Source organism: Emys orbicularis, chromosome 4, assembly GCF_028017835.1.
Source record: "Emys orbicularis isolate rEmyOrb1 chromosome 4, rEmyOrb1.hap1, whole genome shotgun sequence".
NCBI lineage: Eukaryota > Metazoa > Chordata > Testudines > Emydidae > Emys > Emys orbicularis.
In genome coordinates, this window is record NC_088686.1 from 84,849,024 (window position 1) to 84,873,545 (window position 24,522).

General features: G+C 47.2%; 1 protein-coding gene across 1 annotated transcript in view; it reads left to right on the plus strand.

Annotated features, from left to right (window-relative positions):
• The window catches only part of LOC135877040 (CD59 glycoprotein-like), a 28,361-nt gene continuing 3,839 nt past the window's right edge, over positions 1 to 24,522 (plus strand). Inside the window, exons 1-2 of the mRNA XM_065402372.1 lie at positions 1 to 45; positions 7,998 to 8,075. Of these exons, the coding sequence (XP_065258444.1) occupies positions 8,012 to 8,075 (64 nt within the window). The 5' untranslated portion in view covers positions 1 to 45; positions 7,998 to 8,011. The remainder of the gene's footprint in view (positions 46 to 7,997; positions 8,076 to 24,522) is intronic.

A 24,522-nucleotide genomic window follows, 5' to 3' on the forward strand; every position in this document is an offset into this window, starting at 1 on the left:
GGGGCAGAGTGAGCGGGGAGCTGCACAGGTGCAAGCTCAGAGCAGGTAGGAGGCTATTGGAGCGTGCTGCAGTGCGGAGGAACTGCGGCGACCAGCGCGCTCAGTAGATGCATGCCGGCTAGAGGGCTGGATTGGGTAGGCGGTTGCTGCATCAACCCACAAGATCTGCTCTCCTTATTCCCCTCTGCCACGGGGGGCATGGACAGGGCCGGCTCCAGGCACCAGGCAACCAAGCTGGTGCTTGGGGCGGCACCTGGAGGGGGGCGGCGCGGCGCTCGGGCCGCCGGGGAGAGCGGGGCCACAGCCGGGCTCGCCGCCCTCCCCCCGGCTGCCGGGGGGAGAGCCGAGCCCCAGGCGGGGCTCGTCGCCCTCTCGCCGTCCTGCCCCCGGCGCTCTGGCCGCCGGGGGGAGAGCCGAGCCCCAGGCGGGGCTCGCCGCCCTCTCGCCGTCCTGCCCCCGGCGCTCTGGCCGCCGGGGGGGGGAGGGGGGAGAGCCGAGCCCCCGCCGGGGCTCGCCGCCCTCCTCCCAGGGCTCTGGCCGCCCTCCCCTCCGGCGCCCTCCCCCCGGCCGCCGGGGGGAGAGCGGAGCCCCCGCCGGGGCTCGCCACCCTCGCCCCGGGGCTCCGGCCGCCCTCCCCCGGCGGGAGAGCGGAGCCCCCGCCGGGGCTCGCCCCCCCCGTGCTCCGCGCCCCCCCGTGGTGGGGGGGGGGGGGGCGGCCGGAGGCTTTTTTGCCTGGGGCGGCAAAAAAGCCAGAGCCGGCCCTGGGCATGGATTGCTCTCCCGCCAGTGCAGAGGAAGAGGCTGTTTTATTGCTGGAGCAGAGCCGCGGTGCTCCAGTAACCAGAGGGCTGAGGCGGAGTGCAGAAGGGCAGCTGGAGGCAGTGGGGAGGTGCAGCTCGCGTGCCGCAGAGGCGCTGCGGCGGGGAGGACCAGCCTCCCGCTGGGGTCTGGGGCTAACCGGGGCTGCGCGGGGAACAAGGGCCCTAGAAGAAAGTTCTCTGTGGGGAGGGCCTGAAGAGAGAGACCCGCACTAGGGAAAAGCTAACTCCGCTGCAGGGGAGCGGACATGGAGCCTGGATCCGTGCCTCACCCACATCCCTTCAAGCTAGCCACACTTGCCCTGAGCTTCACCCTCATTCCACTGTCCCTGTGATGGTCACGTTGCTGGCGGAAACCGCACCCAGTTGCAAAACGGGACGGTTTCTATACCTGTCGTCACACCCCTGCTGTAGCCCTGGCCGCCCCCTTCTCTCTCTCTACCGCCCGCTCCCTCCCCCTCCCCCCCCAGCCAGTCCCCCTGCACCCGCGCTCCGGCCGCGCCGCAGGTTTTTTTTTTTTTTTTGCTTGGGGTGGCCAAAAAGCCAGAGCCGGCCCTGCGTGCACCCCTCCTGCACCCCAACTCTCTGCCCTGAGCCCCCTCGTACACCCCGCACCGCTCCTGCACCCCAACCCCTGCCCTGAGCTCCCTCCCACAGTCCACACCCCTCCTACACCCCTGCCCTGAGCCCCCTCCTGCACTCACACCCCTCCTGCACCCCAGTCCCCTTCCCTGAGCCCCCTCATACACCCCGCACCCCTCCTCTGCCCCAATCCCTTGCCCTGAGCCCCTTCCTGCACCCCACACTCCCTCCCACACCCCAACCCCCTGCCCTCGCCCTGCATACAATTTCCCCACCCAGATGTGGCCCTCGGCCCAAAAAGTTTGACCACCCCTGCCTTAGAGACTAACAAATTTATCTGGGAATAAGCTTTCATGGGATAGAACCCACTTCATCAGATGGGTTCTAGCCCACGAAAGCTTATGCCCAAATAAATTTGTTAGTCTCTAAGGTGCCACAAGGACTCCGGGTTGTTTTTGCTGATACAGACTAACTCAGCAGCTATTCTGAAATTTAGAGCTCTGTGAGTGACAGGTTGGCAGCCACTGATATAAACAAAGGCAGGGTCATGCTGCTGTTGAGAAGAATGCTCAGGGCTATCGGTTTCTCTATGGTCAAACTGGGGGAGCTTGTAATCTAGGAATTCAATTTTGTGTTCTTTTGAGAGGTGTCTCTGCTCTCTCTTCCCCTGCCCCCCAGCAATTTTGAATCATTCTTCTTTCAGAAATTATTGTGCTGAAAGACCAGTCCTTTGATTTTTTTTCAGGATACTCATCTGAAAACCTTAGGGTTTGGCACTGTACACAGACAAACAAATAGGGACCAATCAGTGATTGGCTGCTGTAAATAGAAAACCCAGTGTAGTTAGTGACCCTAAGAACGCCTTGATGCCAACTGGAAAAGGGTTTACTGTTCTGTAACAGCAACTCTTATCAGGCTTGACAAACTCACTACACTTTGCTTTCATAATATTTATCTATAAAGAATGCTGTTTGAGATCTTAAAGGAAAGTCAAGATCATGCTGGTCCTTCATATTATTGTGAAATGTATGTACTGATTATATTTAAGAAGACATGTATATGTACTCAAAATATATCCTTATAGTTTGTATCAAGGTGTTACTCCTCAGCAGAGATGAAAAACTGGTTTTGGCGGACAGAGGAATGTATATTCACATGTCTGCCTAGGTTCATTTATAAATTAAGCATATGCATTTCAAGTCAACATGAGGATATGAAGACAACTTGGAGCCAACACATTGGAGAACAAACAATGGGGGGGGGTGTCCTCCTGACTCTGGGGTGAAAAGACTGAATTATGGGAAATGTAAGGAGAAGCAAAAAGCCATTTTGCTATCCATTTGCTGAGGAATTCCCTATTAGGGCATGTGGATATTTATGAAAATGTGGATCCTGGTTTTGACTGAAAACCAGCTGCTCTGTCAAAGACACTGAATCCTTGAGAGAAGATCTACTTTATTAAATAGAATGGTAACCATTCATAAGTGTAGACCTAGCGTTGTATTTTATGTTGTTTCATGTGTAACCAGTTCTGTTTCTGCTCATTATCCTTTCTCAATATCTCTTAAATCTTAATCTTTGTGAATAAACTTATGATTGTTTTTACTATACATGTATTTCAGTGCTGTAATGTTATAAAGGACCTTGTACCAGTCAAACTGTGTGTACACTGTCTCTTTGGGGATAGCTTACCTGAGAGTTATTGTCCAGTGACTGCGGCTGGATACTGCAGGGAGTGCACCAAGGACTCAGGGGTTGGTGTACTTGATACTAGCCTATACCGAAATGGCAAGGTCTGTGGATTCTACTGCACATTTTTAGAGAAGCTCAACCTTATTTTTTTGTTTGTTTGTTGTTTTACTGAATTTATTGTAGTGTACAGTTCCTAGGACACCAGTGGTACTGACTGCCACCAGACCATTGAGGCCAAGAGTTTAGTAGGATTCCAAAAAGACATTTATTTATTATACATAAGAAGCATATCTACAATTGTACTAGATATGATAGCTTTATAAGGGCTACAAACCCTCCACATTTTAGGACTTAAGCCAGCCACCAGCTCCCTGGGTTTAGGAAGAAATTTCCCCTGGAATAGGGGGTAGGCAACCTTTCAGAAGTGGTGTGCCGAGTCTTCATTTATTCACTTTAATTTAAGGTTTCGCATGCCGGTAATACATTTTAACGTTTTTTTAGAAGGTGTCTCTCTCTAAGTCTATATTATATAACTAAACTATTGTTGTATGTAAAGTAAACAAGGTTTTCAAAATGTTTAAGAAGCTTCATTTAAAATTAAATTAAAATGCTGATCTTACACCGCCAGCCTGCTCAGCCCACTGGGTGTGTGGGTGGGGGGGGGGTTCAGGGCAGAGGGCTGGGTGTTGGGGGGGGGACTCGAGGTCAGGGCAGAGAGCTGGGGATGTGTGTGGAGGTGCAGGGCACAAGGCTGGGTGTGGGGGGGGTTCAGGGCAGAAGGCTGGGTGTTGTGGGGGGGACTCGAGGTCAGGGCAGAGGGCTGGGGTGTGTGGAGGTGCAGAGCACAAGCCTGGGTGTGGGGGGGTTCAGGGCAGAGGGCTGGGTGTTGGGGGGGACTCGAGGTCAGGGCAGAGGGCTGGGGTGTGTGTGGAGGTGCAGGGCACAAGGCTGGGTGTGGGGGGGTTCAGGGCAGAGGGCTGGGTGTTGGGGGGGGACTCGAGGTCAGGGCAGAGGGCTGGGGGTGTGTGGGGGTGCAGGGCAGAAGGCTGGGTGTTGGGGGTGACTCGAGGTCAGGGCAGAGGGGTGTGGGGGTGCAGGGCAGAAGGCTGGGTGTTGGGGGCGACTCGAGGTCAGGGCAGAGGGCTGGGGGGGATGTGGGGGGTGCAGGGCAGAAGGCTCTGCTCCACTCCCCCTCCCCCTCACAAGGGCCATCGCCGGCAGGGAGAGGGAGGGGGAGGAGGAGGAGGGGCCCGAATGCACCACGTTGTGGGAAGAAACGGGGGAGGGGGGAAGCTTGGCTGCCGCAGGACCAAGCTTCTGCCTCCTGCCCCCGCAGGGGAGAGAGGTGGGCGGGGGGGCTGAGTGGGGCGGGGGGGCCGGGACCCCTAGGGTTGCCATACGTCCGGATTTTCCCGGACATGTCCGGCTTTTTGGTCCTCAAATCCCCGTCCGGGGGGAATTGCCAAAAAGCCGAACATGTCCGGGAAAATACTAGTCCCCTGCTTACCTTAGAGCGGCTCCGGCAGGCTGCGAGCTGCAAGCGGATTCCCCCCCGGCGGCGGCGGCTGCTGCTCCCCCCAGACACCTCAGCTTTGTGCAGCTGAAGAGCCGAGCTGCCCGAGCGCTACCGGCTTCACGGTTTGCCGGGCAGCCCCCAGACCTCCAGACCCTGCGCCCCTGGCCGGGCGCTTCCCCAGCGCAGCCGGAATCCGGGAGGGGAAGCGCAGGGTCTGGGGGCTGCCCGGCAAACCATGAAGCCGGTAGCGCTCGGGCAGCTCGGCTCTTCAGCTGCACAGAGCTGAGCTGTCTGGGGGGAAGCAGCAGCAGCCGCCGCCACCGGCGCAGAGGAATCCGCCTGCAGCTCCCCCCAGACACCTCAGCTCTGTGCAGCTGCCCGAGCGCTACCGGCTTCACGGTTTGCCGGGCAGCCCCCAGACCTCCAGACCCTGCGCTCCCGGCCGGGCGCTTCCCCTCTCGGGCTCCGGCTGCGCTGGGGAAGCGCCCGGCCGGGGGTGCAGGGTCTGGAGGTCTGGGGGCTGCCCGGCAAACCGTGAAGCCGGTAGCACTCGGGCAACTGTTTTGCGTGGCTGGGAGGGAGGAGGGGGAATGCGGGGCGCTCAGGGGAGGGGACTTTGGGGAAGGGGCGGAGTTGGGGTGGGGAAAGGGCGGGGCCGGACAGGGAAGGGGCGGAGTTGGGTGGGCCTGGGGGCAGGTAAGGGGCGGGGGCGGGGCCAGGGCCCCGTGGAGTGTCCTCTTTTTTAAATTTTTAAATATGGTAATCTTAGGGACCCCCCCTCCGCTCTCCCCTGCGGGGGCAGGAGGCAGAAGCTTGGTCCTGCAGCAGCCAAGCTTCCCCCCTCCCCCGCTTCTTCCCCCAGCGTGGTGCTTTCCTGCCCCTCCTCCTCCTCCTCCTCCTCTCACCGGGCAGGCAGCGTGCCACTCAAAATCGGCTTGCGTGCCGTGTTTGGCACGCGTGCCGTAGGTTGCCGACCCCATGGCTATTACATAATTGTCTTTATAAGACTGTTTTTTATACCTTCTCATAGACGTGTGGTATTGGCTGCTGTCTAGCATCCAGTTTCTGAACAAATAGATCTCTGGACTAATTTGATATAGGAGCTGCTATGTAACATAACTAGATATTACATACTATATCTAAATCATAGATCTTTTGTAGCCCAATCTATGGACTGTGTATTAAGTATATTGATTACTTAAGAAACTCTGAGGTTTGACAAGTTCTTGTCCAAAAATCAGGCCCTGTATTATTAAAATTACTGTTTAGTTGAGAACCCCGATGTGCACAGTTGCAACACTCACACTTTAGGAACCTTTCTTTCTCAATTTACAATAGTTTATTAATACATTTAGCAAAGTCACAAACACTATAACCCAGTACGGTAGATAGACGTAATATAGAATGTACATCTATATACTCACACCGTCCCTTGCAAAACAACCTGAAATGTAGGCCATTAGCTTCCTCATTGCCATCACGTTCCACATCATCACCAGTGGTCATCATTCTGGCATCACCCAAGGGCTACATCTGTCTCCCCCATGTACACAGGCTGGGATACAACTTTTATAATATGTTACGCTGACACCACTGTGTCTAATGCATATTCCGTCGGGGTTTCTCCCCTCTTCTTTATTTGTATTTCCTCACCCTACTAATGTTGGGGAGCCCTTCTCCTATAGGTTAGTATATTAATGATCCCAAATTATTATCATATATGTCAGTTCATTGCTATGGCACTCTTGTGGTCAGACATCTGCAGATGTGCCTATCCTAAAATATCCAAGAGCTGATGTTAGCTCATGTTCCTCGGGTTGTTATGGACAAACTTCCCCTTAAACACCCTATTCCCAGTTCCCCAAATTGTCCCAGTGGTCACCCCTAAATTATCTGTGCCAAAGTTCATAGGCCTCAAGCCTTATGCTAACTGCTGAAGCCAATGTCTTACAGGATACAGGCCTGTAGGTTCCTTACATTACTGCTGAATAAAATAAGTGCTAACTCTAGCTATGTGGACTACACTTTCAATCAAGAGAATTATATGTCCACTTAAATTATTAAATGCAAAAAATCTGCATTAATGCAACTTTTATGTTGCAGTTTCAAATCACAAAAAGTCACAAAATCCAAAATTAAGATTACAGTAGAGACATTACCTTGGCCACATTGTATTTCATTTTCTGTAGTCTTTATGGTATGTAACTTATGACTTATATATGTGCCCCCCAAAACAGGAATACAAAAGAGTGTATGTGTAGTATGGCCTAGATACTAATACTGGAACCTTGCCTTTTTACTTTCTCACATTGTATATTTTTAACTGTGCAGTCTTAATATTGCACAAATGCATTTTTTTGTATTTAATTTTTAATGTGTGTAAATATTCTTAGTGTGTACAGTAGGAATCTAGTTACAAGACTTTAATTAAGCACTCACTCAAATGGAGGGAGTTTGACAATATTCTTGTAGGAGGAATGAAAGGACATGGAGGGTCATAAAATGTATGATTTAAATTGCAAAATTGTGTCTCTGGTTTGCCCTTTGCAGATGCCTGGATATACTGTGCCAAGTTCATCCCTATTATAACTCCATTGGTTGAGGCAACTTTGCCTCAGGTATAGATATATGAGGCTGCCCCAAGATTCCCACCCTTTTTTTTTTTTTTGGTTGGTATTGTACTGAGCCTTAAGAGCCTATTTATGAAATGATGCCTTTAGAAAAGATGGTATATGCTCTAAAAGAAGTGCCTGGGCTGCTGCTCTGTGACTTTGGCTGTTCAAGTATAACAGCTTGAGACGAAGAGGTAGGGAGAGTTGTGCTACAAAAAGGAATTGCATTGTGCTCCAACAGAAGTTTGGTTGGGTTGGGTGGGCTATCAAGCATAGAAAATAAACAAAAAATAGAAAATGCAGAGAACAGAAATCAGTAAATCAGGCATGTCTGTGAGCTGCCTCATGGTGACACAATGATCTAGTGTTCCTTTCCTAGATACCTGCCACATCCATATGTGGTATCCAATAATTCTTTGCAGATATGATATCTTAAGTACTTTGCAAACATCAAGGGACTTGTCCAAAGCCTTCTGATGTTAATAAGCTTTGTATCAAATACCAGTGAATTACCCTTCATTACGTCCCTTCTGTAAGGTAGGTGAGTATTATCCCCATTTTACAGATGAGGAAACCTGAGCACATAGAAGTTATGTGATTTGCCCAATGCCACAGAAATAGTCTGTTGGGGCCAAGATTAGAATTTGGGAGTTCCTGACTCCTGATGCATGTCTTCAGACTACTAGATCTTACTCTTTTTCAATCAAAACTTTCTCTGGTTTTAAATATTATAAACTAAGGAACATGTAACCATTTTTCATTTATTCTTGCTTCCAGATTCTGGAAGAAACATGAACAAAATGAATTGTATCCTGTTCACTGTCTTCATGGTTCTGATTGCTTATTGCAGTTCTGGTAGGTATCCTGGAGGTTCTGCATTAGCGCTTTTCTTACATACATGCCAATGTCACATTAAACAGGTGCACAATGTAGTCAAGGATAGAATTTGTCATTATAGACACAAGTTCCGGGGGAAGTAGTGCAGCTTATATAAATGTACAGCATTTCAGTGTCACTTTCTGCGGTGAGGGCAGGTTCAGGGGTGGAGGTAGATTTCTGTAACAGAATGTTTTCAAGCTGAAGCAAGAATGCAGGCATACAGTGTGCATCCCATAGCAGTATAGGAACAAAATATCTTGTTTCATTGCTATAGTATCAGCAGAAGGTTGCCAGGGGACAAGGGGATAAAAACTGGAAATATTTGGTAGAAGCAGATTTAAGATTTTCATAGGATAAGTTTTCAGATGTGTAGACAACTACAATGTTGCCTTCAGGAGGATGGTGTAGCAAAATTTGCTAAAGAAATCTCATGGATCATCCTTTGGGGAGGTCAAGATTAAATTTTTATTTAAAAATCTTAATTGTGAATTTAAAAATTTTTAAACTTTTTTTTAAAAGAGGCTTTTCAAAGTTGTCTGTCTCAGTGTGTGAACTGAGTATAGGTTATTTTTAAAGAGGGTAGGACTTGCACTTTTCCTGCTCCACTCTTCTTAGTCCTTCTCATCCTTTTCCTTCTTGCTTGATTTTCTCTCTTTTCCTTTGACAGCCTATGGAAAAGAAAGATGGGTTTTGGCTTTTGTTTTGTTTTGTTCCCCAAGAAGGAGGGGGGGGGGGAAGCAGTGGGTCACATGGTACCTGTGAGAAGGATGGCTGCCTAATCTCAGACCTCCTCCCTCAAAACATATCAATTCATCTCTAATCATTACTTTCCTGGCAAATTGACAATAAGTTTCTGTCCTAAAGTTTAAATTAACCCCATGGATAAATTTCAAACTGTTGAATATGGATGCCAATGGAGAAATGAGAGACAAGAAAAGACCTAGGCCTGAATCACTTAAGCAGCTGAAAGGAGAGACTACACGGCCACAGCAGGACCTAGCCTAGAATATTACAGCACTGAAAGAATTCCTCACAGTCAGACTGGATTCAATCTCAAAAGATATTCGTGGCCTCTCTAAAGATACAGGTGTTGTAAAATCCCATATAACTCACATGGAAAATGAGCTACAAAAGACTGCCATTGAAGCCAGGGAAATTAAAGAAGGAACTGCCCCTTAAAGCTTAGACTAGAGAAACTGGAAGAAAAATAAGATGACTCAGACCTGGTCTACATTGGGGGGGATCGATCTAAGTTACGCAACTTCAGCTACGTGAATAGCTTAGATTTACTTACCGCACTGTCTTCACTGCGGTAAGTCAAGGGCTGACGCTCTCCCGTCGACTCTGCCTGCCCCTCTCGCCCTGGTGGAGTACCAGAGTCGACGGGAGAGCGCTCGGCAACGTGATAAATTGACCCCCGCTGGATCGATTGCTGCCCGTTGATCCAGCGGGTAATGTAGACAAGCCCTAAGGGTCTCACAGACGCAACCTTTGCCTCTTGGGCATTGCTGAGGGTCTAGAGGAGAAGGATATTATCAGCTTTCTTCAGAAACTGCTCCCTGACATACTTAAACTGGACCCACAGCTGCCCCCATTAGATACTGAAAAAGCTCATGAAATGCCTGGTACTAGACAATGAGAGTCTAACAAGCCCAAACCCATCATCTTCAAGCTACTGAAGTTCAATGATAAAGTAACGTTAATGAATGCTGCCAGAAAAGCTGAAATCCTTGTGTACAAAGGCCATGGAATTTATTTTTCTTGTCTCGCATGACTTTCTCATAAGCAAACTAGGGAAATATAGCCTAGGTGGAGCTACTATAAGGTGAGTGCACAACTGGTTGGAAAAGCGTTCCTAGAGAGTAGTTATCAGTGGTTCACAGTCAAGCTGGAAGGGCATATTGGTCCTGGTTCTGGTTCTGTTCAATATCTTCATAAATTATTTAGATAATGGCATAGAGAGTACACTTATAAAGTTTGCAGTCAGTACAAAGCTGGGTTTCAAGGGCTTTGGAAGATAAGATTAAAATTCAAAAGGATCTGGACAAACTGAAGAAATGATCTGAGGTAACTAGGATGAAATTAAATGAAGACAAAAGCAAAGTACTCCACTTAGGAGTACAAAATGGGAAATGACTGCCTAGGAAGGAGTACTGTGGAAAGGGACCTGGGTGTTATGTTGGATCACAAGCTAAATATGAGTCAACAATATAACACTAGTGCAAAAAAAGCAAACAACATTCTGGGATGTATCAGAAGGAGTGCTGCAAGCAAGACACGAGAAGTAATTCTTCCACTCTGCGCTGATAAGTCTCAGCTGGAGTATTGTGTCCAGTTCTGGACACCACATTTCAGGAAAAATATGGATAAATTGGAGAAAGTCCAGAGGAAAGCAACAAAAATGATTAAAGGTCTAGAAAATATGAGGAAAGACTGAAAAAATGGGTTTGTTTAATTTGAAGAAAAGAAGATTGAGGGGGGCCATAACAGTTTTCAAGTATGTAAAAGGTTGCTACAAGGAGGGTGAAAAATTGTTCTCATTAACCTCTGAGGATAGGACACGAAGCAAGGGGCTTAAATTGCAGCAAGGGAGGTTTAGGTTGGACATTAGGAAAAACTTCCTGTCAGGGTAGTTAAGCACTGGAACAAATTGCCTAGGAAGGTTGTGGAATCTCCATCATTGGAGGTTTTTAAGAACAGGTTAGACAAACACCTGTCAAGAATGGTCTAGTTAATGCATAGTCCTGCCTTGAGTGCAGGGGACTGTACTAGATGACCTGTTGTGGTCTCTTCCAGTCCTACGCTTCTATGATTCTATATAAATAATCAATTTAAGCAATTCTATCAAACTTTATATAAATCAGACAATTAATTTGACTCTAATAAATTTGATCATTTTACTGAAGGTCTACCTTTTAATACCCTAAGTTAAGTGTTTATGGTGTGATGGGTTCAGTCACAGAGACCCCCTTGGGACTGTCACCTGACGTGCTGAATTTACCTCTGAGCCACAAAGCTGCAGACTTAGGTGACCTGCTGAGCAGTTTTTGGTTTATCTCCAGCACCCAGACACACAGTTCCCAATGGGATCCAAACCCCAAATAAATCCATTTACTCTGTATAAAGCTTATACAGGGTAAACTCATAAATTGTCCGCCCTCTATAACACTGATAGAGAGAGATGCACAGTTGTTTGCTCCCCCAGGTATTAATTACTTACTCTGGGTTAATTAATAAACAAAAGTGATTTTATTAAGTATAAAAAGTAGGATTTAAGTCGTTTCAAGTAATAACAGACAGAACAAAGTAAGTCACCATGCAAAATAAAGCAAAAACATGCAAGTCTAAGCCTAATACATTAAGAAATTGATACAGGTAATATCTCACCCTCAGAGATGTTCCAATACATTTCTTTCACAGACTAGACTCCTTCCTAGTCTGTGCCCAATTCTTTCCCCTGGTACAGTCCTTGTTAGTTCCAGCTCAGGTGGTAACTAGTGGTATTCTCATGACTGGCAGCCCCCTTTGTCCTGTTCCACCACTTTGTATAGCTTTGGCCCAAGGCGGGAATCTTTTGTCTCTCTGGGTCCCCACCCCTCCTTCTAAATGGAAAAGTACCAGAATTAAGATGGATTCCAGCATCATGTGACATGGTCACATGTCCTGTGAGACCCCAGCCTCTGTTTCTCCTGGGCTGGCTCACACGAACACAGGAAGGCTTGCAAATAGACAGAGCCATTTACAACCAATTGTCCTAGTCAATGGGAGCCATCAAGATTCTAAACCACCATCAATGGCCCACACTTTGCATAATTACCGTAGGACCTCAGAGTTATACTTCATATTCCTAGTTTCAGATACAAGAATGATACATTCATACAAATAGGATGAACACACTCAGTAGATTATAAGCTTTGTAATGATACCTTACAAGAGACCTTTTGCATAAAGCATATTCCAGTTACATTGTATTCACACTCATAAGCATATTTCCATAAAACATTATGGAGTGCAACGTCACATATGGACAAAGCTATCATAAGAAATCAAACAGGTTATAAAAATATGAATTCCGGCAAGGCCCCTGGGATGGATGGCTTTCTGTCAGATTTCTACAAAACATTTAATAATTAGGTATCTTCTATTTTTTCAAAGGATTTCACTGAAACATTCCAAAAAGGAACCATGTCTCATGACATGAGAACTGCTTTAATATTAAAAAGAACAAAGATGGTTGCAACTGTGGTAACTTCCGCCCCATATCTCTGTTGAACACAGATAGCAAAATAATTGTAAAAATTTTAGCAACACAACTGAACACCATCATCCCATCAATTATACACACAGATCAGGTTGGTTTCATTAAAGGAAGACTGGCTGCTGATAATACAAGAAAAATAGCTCACTTGATCCAGCAAGCTCAGATGTCAGATTTTCACTACGTATAGCCTTATCTCTAGATGCAGAGAAAGTCATTGATAGGGTTGAATGGCTTTATCTAATGTCTGTCCTAAAAGATTTGGATTTTGACCAATATTCCTGAATTGGATCAGTGTATTATACAACTCTCCCCTTGCTTCACTATCAACTAATGGAATTATTTCTCCCACATTTCAACTATAAAAAGGGATATGACAAGACTGTCTCCTCTTGCCCCTCCTTTTTAATCTCTCTCTTGAACCACTGGCAATCACCACTCAGTCCTTGAAGGTATGCCTATAAATAGGAAAGAATACTAAATCAGTTGATATGCTGGTGACATTTTTGTACTATTGAAGAATCCATCCTCATCAATCCCATCATTATTGAATGTAGTTGATACTTTTTGAAAGATCTTGGGTTTTTGCATTAACTGGAATAAATCACAAACAATGGATATATCCAAAAGATCAGATTCTTCTCAGTTTCAGCATTTTGCATTTCAAATGTACAAGGAAATAACTTATTTAGGTGTTAAATTTGTCCTAATCTTCCCAAAATTGTTTTCCTAAACTATATATTAAAAGAAATTTCCAAGGACATGGAAAAGTGGTGTCTCCTTCCTCTATCCTTATCCGGGAGAATAGAACTAGTCAAAATGAATATCTTCCCAAGAATGACTTTTATTATTAGTCTGTTGTCTTTCAAGATCTCCCCCTTGCTCTTTGCTCAAATAAATAGGCTTATCATGCAACTTATATGGAATAAAAAAACAGTCTTGCTTGTCACACAAGATCCTTCTTGTACCACTATGGATAACCCGTGCCTCAGGATTAAGGCCTACTCCATGCTTAAAACAATTTAGATAGCAAAAGGATTAACAAATATTAAAGATATAATGCAAGATGATAGACTGGCCTCCTTCAATTACACGTGTAACAAATATTGGCTACCAGTGATTTCCCTACACCCCCCCCTGAATTTTCCCAACACGCCCCCCCCCCCCAGTTTTGTGAACTAGTTACATGCCAATTTAGTGACTGTTTGGAAATTTGAATTGAAATTCAAACATTAATACACACTTTAAAAGCATATACAGTGTATGATAAAATACATGTATCTGAAAAAGTATAATAGATTTGAAAAGTATGAACATAGACTAGCTTCCTTATACAGCTGTTGTTTTTTATGACAATGTCAGTGCATTCATTTCGGTGATGTTGGCCAACCTAATAATTTCAAATGATGATTTGTAAGCGAAGTCTAAATGAGCTCTCCCTGACAGCTAGTGATGAGCCGGGGCTGGAGGGAAAGGCTTCAGGACCAGATCGTATTTACATTCACACCTAATCTACCTAGGTACCCAGCAAACAGAGCTGTGTTGCCCAAGTGATAGATTTTGGTTGGGGTTGGGTTACAAATCACTTGAATGCGGGGGGAGGGGGGGGGCGGGGGGGGGATGAAATGTTCTTATTGTATGAGTAAAGGGCAGTAGAACTGTACTTAGCCTGTGCTGATTGAGGGCATCAAGAGAGAGGGTGGGGACCTGTCCCTCTCCACTGTTTAAAGACAGAGCTGATTAGGCGCCATAGATAGTCTTTTGTTCTGTTAAGTGACCACTGCAGCTGAAATCACTGATAATCAGGTCTAAAAGTGCTTAGTTGTGCTGTGGGGTCATGTTTCTGTGGAAGAGACAGCCCAGACTGCACTAGCAGGGAGGTTCCCCGCCTGAGAGCTCAGCTGAAATCACTGAGAGCTGGGTGGAACCTCAAGAGACCAACTCGCAGAGGTCTCAGTGGCAGGTGGCAGCAGAAGGTGACTGCGCAGGGTCATTGGCAACAGAGTGATGGAGTGAACGGTGGCACAACAAACAGCAGTGGCCAGAGCGAACAGTGAGCAGCTGGAGGAACGAGAGGTGCCTTCTTGCCCCCTACCTGGGAGGTGTACTCACGTGAAAGCACCTCTGAACTCTGAGTCTCCACTGACCAAGGACAACACCGGTGAGTGGGGTGCGGTGGAGGGAAAAGTGAGGGGCACATTAAATAAACATTTGTTTGTTGGACTATATTTTAGTGACTTTGCTCCAGAATGCTAGATTTGTGACTGGGAATGGAAACTTATATATATATATATATATATATATATATATATATATATATGTTTCCTAGTAGGCCAAGATTTTTAAAATGCATTATTTGCCAATTTGTTGTCTCACATTGTTGCTATCTTGAGAGGTCATTATGTTGGGGAGTTTCTGTACTAAACATTTTTATTATTATAATTAATTTTTACATAAGAATGGTCATACTGGGTCAGACCAATGGTCCATATAGCCCAGTATCCTGTCTTCCGACAGTGGTCGAGGCCAGGTGCTTCAGAGGGAATGAACAGAACAGGGAATCATCAAGTGATCCATCCCCTGTGGCCCATTCCCAGCTTCTGGCAAACAGGCTAGGGACACTCAGAGCATGGTGTTGCATCCCTCCCCATCCTGGCTAATAGTCACTGATGGACCTATTCTCCAGGAATTTTTCTAGTTAATTTTTTAATCCTGTTATAGTTTTGGTCTTCACAGCATCCCCTGGTAAAGAGTTCCACGGGTTGACTTATGTTGTGTGAAGAAGTACTTCCTTTTTTTTTTTTTTTTTTAAACCTGCTACCTATTAATTTCAATGGGTGACTGCTAGTTCTTGTGTTATGTGAAGGATTAAATAACATTTCCTTATTCACTTTCTTCACACCAGTCAAGATTTTATAGACCTCTATCATATCCCCCCTTAGTCATCTCTTTTCTAAGCTGAAAATTCCCAGTCATTTTAATCTCTCCTCCTGTTTCATACCCCTAATCATTTTAGTTGCCCATCTCTGTACCTTTTCCAATTCCAATATATCTTTTTTGGGATGGGGTGACCAGATCTGCGCACAGTATTCAAGGTGTGCACGTACCATGGATTTACATAGAGGCAATATGATATTTTCTGTCTTATTATCTATCCCGTTCTTAATAATTTCCAACATTCTGTTTGCTTTTTTGACTGTGACTGCACATTGAGTGGATGTTTTCAGAGAACTATCCACAATGACTCCAAGGTCTCTTTCTTGAGTGTTAACAGCTAATTCAGACTCCATCATTTTGTATGTATAGTTGAGATTGTTTTCCAATGTGCATTACTTTGCATTTATCAACATTGAATTTCATCTGCCATTTTGTTGCCCAGTCACCCAGTTTTGTGAGATCCCTTTGTAACTCTTCGCAGTCTGCCTGGGACTTAACTATCTTGAATAGTTTTGTATAATCTGCAAATTTTGCCACCTCACTGTTTACCCATTTTTCCAGATCATTTATGAATATGTTGAACAGTAATGGTCCCAGTACTGACCTCTCAGAGATACCACTATTTATCTCTCTCCATTCTGAAAACTAATAATTTATTTCTACTCTTTGTTTCCCATCTTTTAACCAGTTACTGATCCATGAGAGGACTTCCCTCTTATCCCATGAGGGCTTACTTTTCAAAAGTCAATTTAAATTAAGTACATTTTTTAAAAAAAATTATATATTTTTAGAAATCTAGACCTGTTATGTGTTTTGGTGTAACTTGCATTATCCTTATGTTAAATTTGCATTATCCTAACAAAACATTTACTTTATTCATATCTCTTTTATATGTTGCAGGTCAAAGTGAAAATGAAAAGACAAAAAACAATACAATAATTTTTCCACTCAAAGGCCTCAAAAACTAACCAAGGTGAAGAACACATCAAGAACCAAGAATGTATCAACATGTCATCTGAAGGTTCAAGTGGTATAGCTACATCCGACCAGCCCGAAGCACAAATACAGCTACCTACTGAAGAAACAGTGTCTCCAAAACCTAAAGGCAGTTCCCGATGTTTGTCGGTCAAAGTGTTCCCATTTATTGAAGTTACAAAAGATGGCTACTGGTGCACCTCTTGCAAAAAAGCTTATGAAGAAGGAAAACTTCCCAATGCTATAATTGGTAAAAGTGGAGGAGCTTGGTTTGTCAAACCGATCAGCAAAGCCAATGCTGACAAACTACATGAAAAGGCTGCAAAACACCAGGCCTCTGGAGTGTATCAACATGCAGAAAGCCTTATAAGCCCACTTTCAAAGCCAATTTTAGAAGTACTTAATGAGGCTGTTAAGAATGCTGGAGACACAACACAGTTCATGCGAACAAACATGGCTGTGGCATCCTACTTTCTATTTAAGCAAGAGATACCACACACTACAAACCGGAGGCCAATGTTAAGTGCATTATCACTTGTTCGTCCTGAAGTTGAACACTGGTTCCGAACAAGACCAGCAAATGTTCACTATCTTTCTTTAAGAAATTCAACTGACTGGCTAGAAGCATGCGGTGCAACAGTGAAAGACTCAACAGTTGAAAAAGTGAAGAACTCTCTCACCACATTCAAAAAATTTGCATACATGGCTGATGAATGCACCGATGCAAATGGGCATCAAGTATTAAGTCATTGTGTACATTATCTTGATGTCAAGGGTAGGCCAGTAGATGCATTTCTAGATGTTCAAGTTATAGAAGACACATCGGCTGCATCTGTGACAATCCACATCTTAGAAGAGTTAAATGCTTGTCAATTGGACCCCAAACAGATGGCTGCTTGTGCATTTGATGGAGCTGCAAACTTCTCTGGGAGACATGGTGGAGTACAAGCTTTGCTCAGAGAAAAGTGTAACCCTAATCTCTCCTATACACACTGCAGAGGCCATCTACTCCAACTAGCACTAGTATGAGCTGCAGAATCTTCAAAAGACATTAAAAAAAGCTATAAATTTAATGTCTTCATTATATTCTTTTTTCAGCAAGAGTCCAAACAGACTGAATATCTTGGAAAATATAGAAGATACACTGGGACTGAAGTTCAAATTCAACCTGGGAAAACCTGCTGGCTTTCTCATGAGCGATCCTTGGCTGTTGTCTTAAAATTACTCCAGCCGTTATTACTGGCTTTGGAAAGTATCTACCAAGATGGGATGGATCTAAGTAGTGAGGCTGATGGATTACTTTTGCTACTACATTCAGAGAAGACTATTGCCATTCTCTCTCTCGTAAGTCTACTGTTGAAACCACCTGGGTCATTAAACAATGCCATCCAGGCATCTGCTACAACAGTAGTAGATCTTTGTCCAGCAATAGAAGCTACATTTGGATCAATCAGAGATCTATCCATTGAAAAAGTACTGGAAGAAGCAAAGACTTCAGTCCAGAAGTTGACTAATGAAGGCATTTATATTGAATCCTTAAGTGAAGAAGACAAGAAGTGTTTGTTAAGACAACTGAAAAAGTACACAGACTTGATTCTTTAAAATCTACAACAGCGGCTTCTAGATTCTACTCAACCTCTACGTAGGTTTTACAGATGCCTGTCCTATAAAACACCGACAGTTGAGTGGAGTGAGGCACTACCAGCAATGGGGCTGCCATGTGCTCAGGTCAGAATAGAAAATTTGAACACAGAGTTCAATATCATACGACGAATGAATGAGAATTTGACTTCAACTTCTTTTTTATCATCACTAGTGGCTCGACCAACCCGATCTTTGTGTTCTGTTTCCTGGGATGAAAGAAGTAGGAATTCATCTCTTGCTACTCCCAGTCACAACAGCTACAGTTGAGCGTTCTTTTTCATCATTTAATAGAATTTTGTGTTCTGAAAGAAGTCACCTTCTGCCTGATCATGTGAATGAACTAATGAGCATATCAACTGAAAGAATGGAAGTACCGGACACATGAGAAGTCACCAAAGATGAACGCATTGCATTCAAGAAGTTCATTAACAGAGTTGTGCAAAATTATAACAAGAAACCAAGAAGGATGTAGACGTAGTGCTTCATAGAAGGCTTGAGTAGCCAACTTTAATTTGTGTGATGATTTTAAAACATGAGTTAAATCTAATAAAATGGACATGAAACATTTTTCAGTTTTTACTATGGTGCCATACAGCCCACCTTCACCCTCACAGTCTCGCCCCCCATCGGCCCTGACACCCCCCCGTAAATTCGAACACCCCCCCCCCCCAAATTCAATTCCTGGGGAAGCCACTGTTGGCTACTGCTGTCTCACAGTTCCTTCTCTCCGCAGCTATGCTTAAGGATTCATGCAAGGATTGGGGAAAATTGGTCTGTTTCAAAGAAGGTTTCACCTGAAGCACACTTGTTATACAAAAACAAATGCACTTGAGCCAAGATTTTCAAAAAAGGAATGGTCATGATCATCTCTTCTTTTCTAGTTTTAAAATGGTAACTAGAAACATTCATTTTTGTCATAGTATGAAGGGTTATAGCTGTTTTAGGGTACAGCCTAAAGATGGGATCACACACATTTGAGCAAGTCTGATGTTGCATTTAGCAGGAGGCAGCGATGGACAGACACTGTGGCAAAGTACCTTCTTCTCCTCAGCAGGCTCAGTCCTTTTTGGCCTTGGAGACACAGGCTTGGGCAAGGCAAATCCTTGCAGGTAGCCCAGGGTTTGGCTATTCCTTTTCTCAGTCAGCCCCTTGTGCTGGTTTATCTTCCCTTCTGGGGACAGAGTGCAGCCTTCCTTGCAGGAAGGGTTCAGAGCCTTGCTGCTCCTAACTTACTGGCAGCTTCCCTGGTTCTCTCACTCTCTCTCCCCCCCTCCTTCCACACCGGGGAGGGTTTAAAAAGGTCCCAAGCAGTTGGAGCCAGCTGAACCTAATTAGTTCCCTAGTAACCCCTTGCCCAGCTGAACCTTATTTCCCCATGGTTCTCTCTCTTCAGTGGCTTGGGAGAGGCCTTTTTAACCCCCTGGGACTGATTACTACCCCCTTTGTAGCTGTTTGTCCTGGGTTTGCCACATATCCACCCCCCTGCTCAACACTACGGGGTTGGGCTACTTGGGTCGGAAAGCAGTGCACTCTCGACAGGCCATCCGCATTGTCATGTCGGGTCCCAGACCTATGTCGTACTGTGAAGTGGAAGGGTTGAAGCGACAGGAACCATCTCGCGTTTTTGTCCTTGTTTTGGTGCATCCACTGCAAAGGGGCATGGTCCGTGACAAGGGTAAACCTCCGTCCAAGTAGATAGTAGCGGAGGCTCTCTATGGCCCATTTCACAGCCAGGCATTCCTTCTCCATCACGGCGTATTTCCGTTCCCTAGGTAGGAGCTTCCTACTGAGGAAGAGGACGGGGTGTTCATCATCTCCGACCATTTGGGAAAGCACCGCTCCCAGCCCTACTTCAGAGGCGTCGGTTTGTAGGATAAACTCCTTCCCCCAGTCTGGGGCTACTAGTACAGGGTCTGTGCAGAGGGCCGTCCTCAGATCCGCAAAAGCGCCCTCGGCCGCAGCACACCATTTTACTATGTCAGGGCCCCGAGCTTTTGTTAGGTCCGTTAATGGGCATGCCCTGGTGGCGAAGTGGGGAATGAACCGCCTATAGTACCCCACTAGTCCCAGGAATGCTCTGACCTGTTTCTTCCGGAGTGGTCGGGGCCACTTCTGTATAGCTTCTAACTTGTTGAGCTGGGGCTTCACCACGCCCCTCCCCAGTATATACCCAAGGTACTTAGCCTCAGCTAACCCGATCGAACATTTGGAGGGATTGGCAGTCAGCCCTGCCTTCCTCAGGGTGTCCAGGACCGCTTCCACCTTCTCCACGTGAGTCTCCCAGTCGGGGCTATGATGACGTCATCGAGATAGGCTGCCGCGTACTTTCCATGGGGTCGCAACAGTTTGTCCATTAACCGTTGGAAAGTAGCGGGGGCCCCATGCAACCCAAAGGGGAGAACAGTGTACTGATATAGACCTTCTGGCGTTGCAAAGGCTGTCTTCTCCTTGTCGGCCTTGGCCAGGGGGATCTGCCAATAGCCCTTGGTAAGGTCAAGGGTAGACATAAACCGTGCCTTTCCCAATCTGTCAATCAGCTCATCGATCCTGGGTATAGGGTAGGCATCAAATTGGGACACCTCATTGAGTTTGCGGAAGTCATTGCAGAACCTCATACTGCCGTCCGGCTTAGGCACTAAAACCACAGGACTGGACCATTGGCTATGAGATTCTTCAATGACTCCTAAGGCCAGCATTTTCCTGACCTCTGTCCTAATCTCTTCTCTCTTGGCCTCTGGGATCCGGTATGGCTTAACATTCACCTTCACTCCAGGCTCCGTGAGGATGTGATGGTGAACCTCCGTAGTCCTGCCCGGCTTTTCGGAGAACACATCCTGGTTGCGTTTGATCAGGCTGATCACTTCTGATCGTTGTTCCGGAGTCAACTCCGGGGATATCCCCACCAGGTCGGGCTGGTTGCTTTTAGGGGATGGCACCCCCAGTGCAGCCACCGGAGCTTCTCTATCGTGCCAAGGTTTCAGCAGATTTATATGGTAGATCTGCTCCAGCTTCCGGCGGCCCGGCTGTCGGACCTTATAGTCGACTTCTCCTATCGCTTCTATTACCTCGTATGGCCCCTGCCACCTGGCCAGGAGCTTGCTCTCGGCCGTGGGTATGAGCACCATCACCCGGTCCCCCACCTGGAACTTCTGGGTCGTTGCTCGGTGATCGTAGCTTGTCCGTTGTGCCCCTTGGGCCTTCTCCATGTGTTCGCGCACCAGGGGGGTGACTTGGGCTATTCTGTCTTTCATCTGCAACACATGTTCAACAACGTTTCTCCCAGGGTTCGGCTGTTCTTCCCAGTCTTCTTTAGCCAGGTCCAGTATGCCCCTGGGGTGGCGACCGTATAACAGCTCGAAGGGGGAGAATCCAGTGGAAGCCTGAGGTACCTCCCGTACGGCAAACAGCAAGTAAGGCAGCAGGGCGTCCCAGTCTTTCCCGTCATGACTAATCACTTTCCGTAACAGGTTCTTCAATGTCCTATTAAAGCGTTCGACCAGGCCATCGGTCTGGGGATGGTAGACCGATGTTCTAAGGGTCCGTATGTGGAGCATTGTACACAGGTCCTTCATCAGCTTAGACACAAAGGGGGTCCCTTGGTCCATCAGAATCTCCTTAGGTATTCCTACTCTGGAAAAAATCTGGACTAATTCTTTGGCTATGGTCTTGGACGTGGTATTCCGTAGGGGTACGGCCTCGGGGTATCGGGTGGCATAATCTAGTACTACCAGAATGTATTGATGGCCCCGGGCTGACTTTTCCAATGGCCCTACTATGTCCATAGCTATACGCTCAAATGGGACCTCGATAATTGGCAGAGGTACCAGAGGGGCCCTTAAGTGGGGTCGGGGTCCATGTATCTGGCATTCCGGACAAGTTGTGCAATATCGCCGGACCGCTGCAAAAATGCCAGGCCAAAAAAACCTCTGTAGAATCCGATCCAGGGTCTTATCTACCCCTAGATGGCCCCCGAACAGATGGCTGTGGGCCAGCTCCATTACGGCTCTTTGATGCTTCCGTGGGACCAAGAGTTGTTGTATGACTTGCTCTTGGACCCGGACTACTCTGTATAGCAGGTCATTCTTAATCATATAATATGGCCCCGTGCCCTTAACTCTCCCCTCCACGGGTACCCCATTTACCTCGACTACTTCTTTGAGAATATTGTGGTATATGGGATCATTGGCCTGATCCTGACCAAAATTCCCGCGTGCGGTCCCCATTTGTCTAAACTCGGGGGGGTCTACCTCCGTCTCCCCCTCGGGGAAAGCCCCTGGGGAACCAGGTCCGGCGATAGGGTTGTTGATCGCCGACCCAGTCCCACGGTCAGTCGAGCCCCTTCTTTCCCCTACAAGCGTAGACTTCTGGCACTGGGTCAGGACCCTCGTCCCCCTCCTTTTATCCGCCCTCCATTCCCTCCTAGTCTTCCTGGACTTCCCCGGCGGGGAGAACAAATCCTGGCTAAATTAATGGAAGGCCGGGGGAGGGTTAACGATCTGGGCCACGCCCTGGGTCCCAGGGTCATTATTTTCTTCTACCTCCTCCCCGGGGAGTAGGCTATCAAACCCCGGGAAGTCTCGTCCGATAAGGACAGGGTAGGGGAGTTTTGGAACTACTCCCACCGTCAACCTAGTGGGGCTTCCGAGAACTTCTATTTTTACGGGGATGGTTGGATAATAGTTGGAGTACTTGTGGCTGACATCCCCATGCACACAGGATATTCCCGAGCGTTTGGCCCGGGATAGTTGGTCTTGCCCGACCAGCTTCCCCGAGACTAACGTGATTGCACTTCCCGAGTCTACTAAGGCTGTGGTCTTTATACCATTCATCTTAACTGGCCTAGTGTATCTATGAGGGACCATTGCAACCCCGACTAGACTTATTAGCTCACATGGTCCCCCTATATCTCCCAGTTCGCATTGCATAGGCTCTCCTAGATTCGGGCATTGGGCAGCGATATGCCCCATTTCGCCACAGGCATAACATCGGTACCCCGCTCGGGGCAGCCCCCTATTTTTCGGGCTGCTGGGCTTTATCTCTCAAGTCTTTCTCCCCCAGTCCTCAAGTCTCTCCGGGACCGCGGGCTGCTCTTCTGCCTCTTTCCTCCCCTCCATTGTCCGGCCTGGCGCTAGGGCAAACCGGGGCCTCAGTGCAGAGACTGGTCTCCGATTCTGGCGCCTTCCTTCCCCGGGGGTCCGAGAAAGTTCTTGGGCTGCTAAGTGTCTCTCTACGAGGGCAACTAGCTCATCATACGAGGAGGGATCATTTTGCCGGACCCACCCTCGTACGCCCGGCGGCAACCCCCTCATGTACCTGTCCAACACCAGGATTTCCACCACCTTCTCCGGCCCATGGGTCTCAGGGCGGAGCCACTTCCGGGCGAGGTGGATCAAGTCAAATAGCTGGGACCTCGGCGCTTTGTCGTCCCGGTACTTCCACTCGTGGAAGCGCTGGGCCCTTATGGCCGGCGTCACCCCTGACCTCGCCAGGATTTCCGCCTTCAGCTGGGGGTAATCCATAGCTGCTTCTATGGTCATATCGAAATAGGCCTTCTGAGCCTCCCCACACAGAAATGGAGCCAGGAGGCCTGCCCACTGATCTTGGGGCCAAGCCTCCCGCAGTGCCGTCCTCTCGAATGCAAGGAGATACGCCTCTATATCATCATCCGTTGTCATCTTCTGTAAATAGTTGCTTGCGCGTAGCGGCCGGGTCCCCTGGGGCCCATGCGTCAGCGTGGTCAGGGCTTTCAACTGGTTCACTACATCATTCAGGGTGGCTCGATCTTGGGCCGCCTGGTTCATCAGCAATTGGTTTGTCTCCTGTTGGACACGTACTGACTCTTGCTGGGCTGTCATCTGTACTCGGGTAGCCTCTTGTTGGGCCGCAGTGGCCTGAATCAACGCCTTCACTACGTCCTCCATATTTGTGTGTGTGTGTGTGTGTGTGTGTGTGTGTGTGATTTACCTTGCCCTGAGATGGCTTGCCACAACGCCTCACTCGATCCCACCCCTGACACCACGTGTGGCAAAGTACCTTCTTCTCCTCAGCAGGCTCAGTCCTTTTTGGCCTTGGAGACACAGGCTTGGGCAAGGCAAATCCTTGCAGGTAGCCCAGGGTTTGGCTAGTCCTTTTCTCAGTCAGCCCCTTGTGCTGGTTTATCTTCCCTTCTGGGGACAGAGTGCAGCCTTCCTTGCAGGAAGGGTTCAGAGCCTTGCTGCTCCTAACTTACTGGCAGCTTCCCTGGTTCTCTCACTCTCTCTCCCCCCTCCTTCCACGCCGGGGAGGGTTTAAAAAGGTCCCAAGCAGTTGGAGCCAGCTGAACCTAATTAGTTCCCTAGTAACCCCTTGCCCAGCTGAACCTTATTTCCCCATGGTTCTCTCTCTTCAGTGGCTTGGGAGAGGCCTTTTTAACCCCCTGGGACTGATTACTACCCCCTTTGTAGCTGTTTGTCCTGGGTTTGCCACAACACGTATTTGCTTCTTTGAAAAAAATCAGTAGCATATATTTCAGTGGGAACATAGGATGAGATGGGAGCAAGAAGGGTAAAAGAAAAAGAGCATAAGAGACAAGGAAGTTAATGATGTGGAAAAATGAGGGAAGTGTATGCT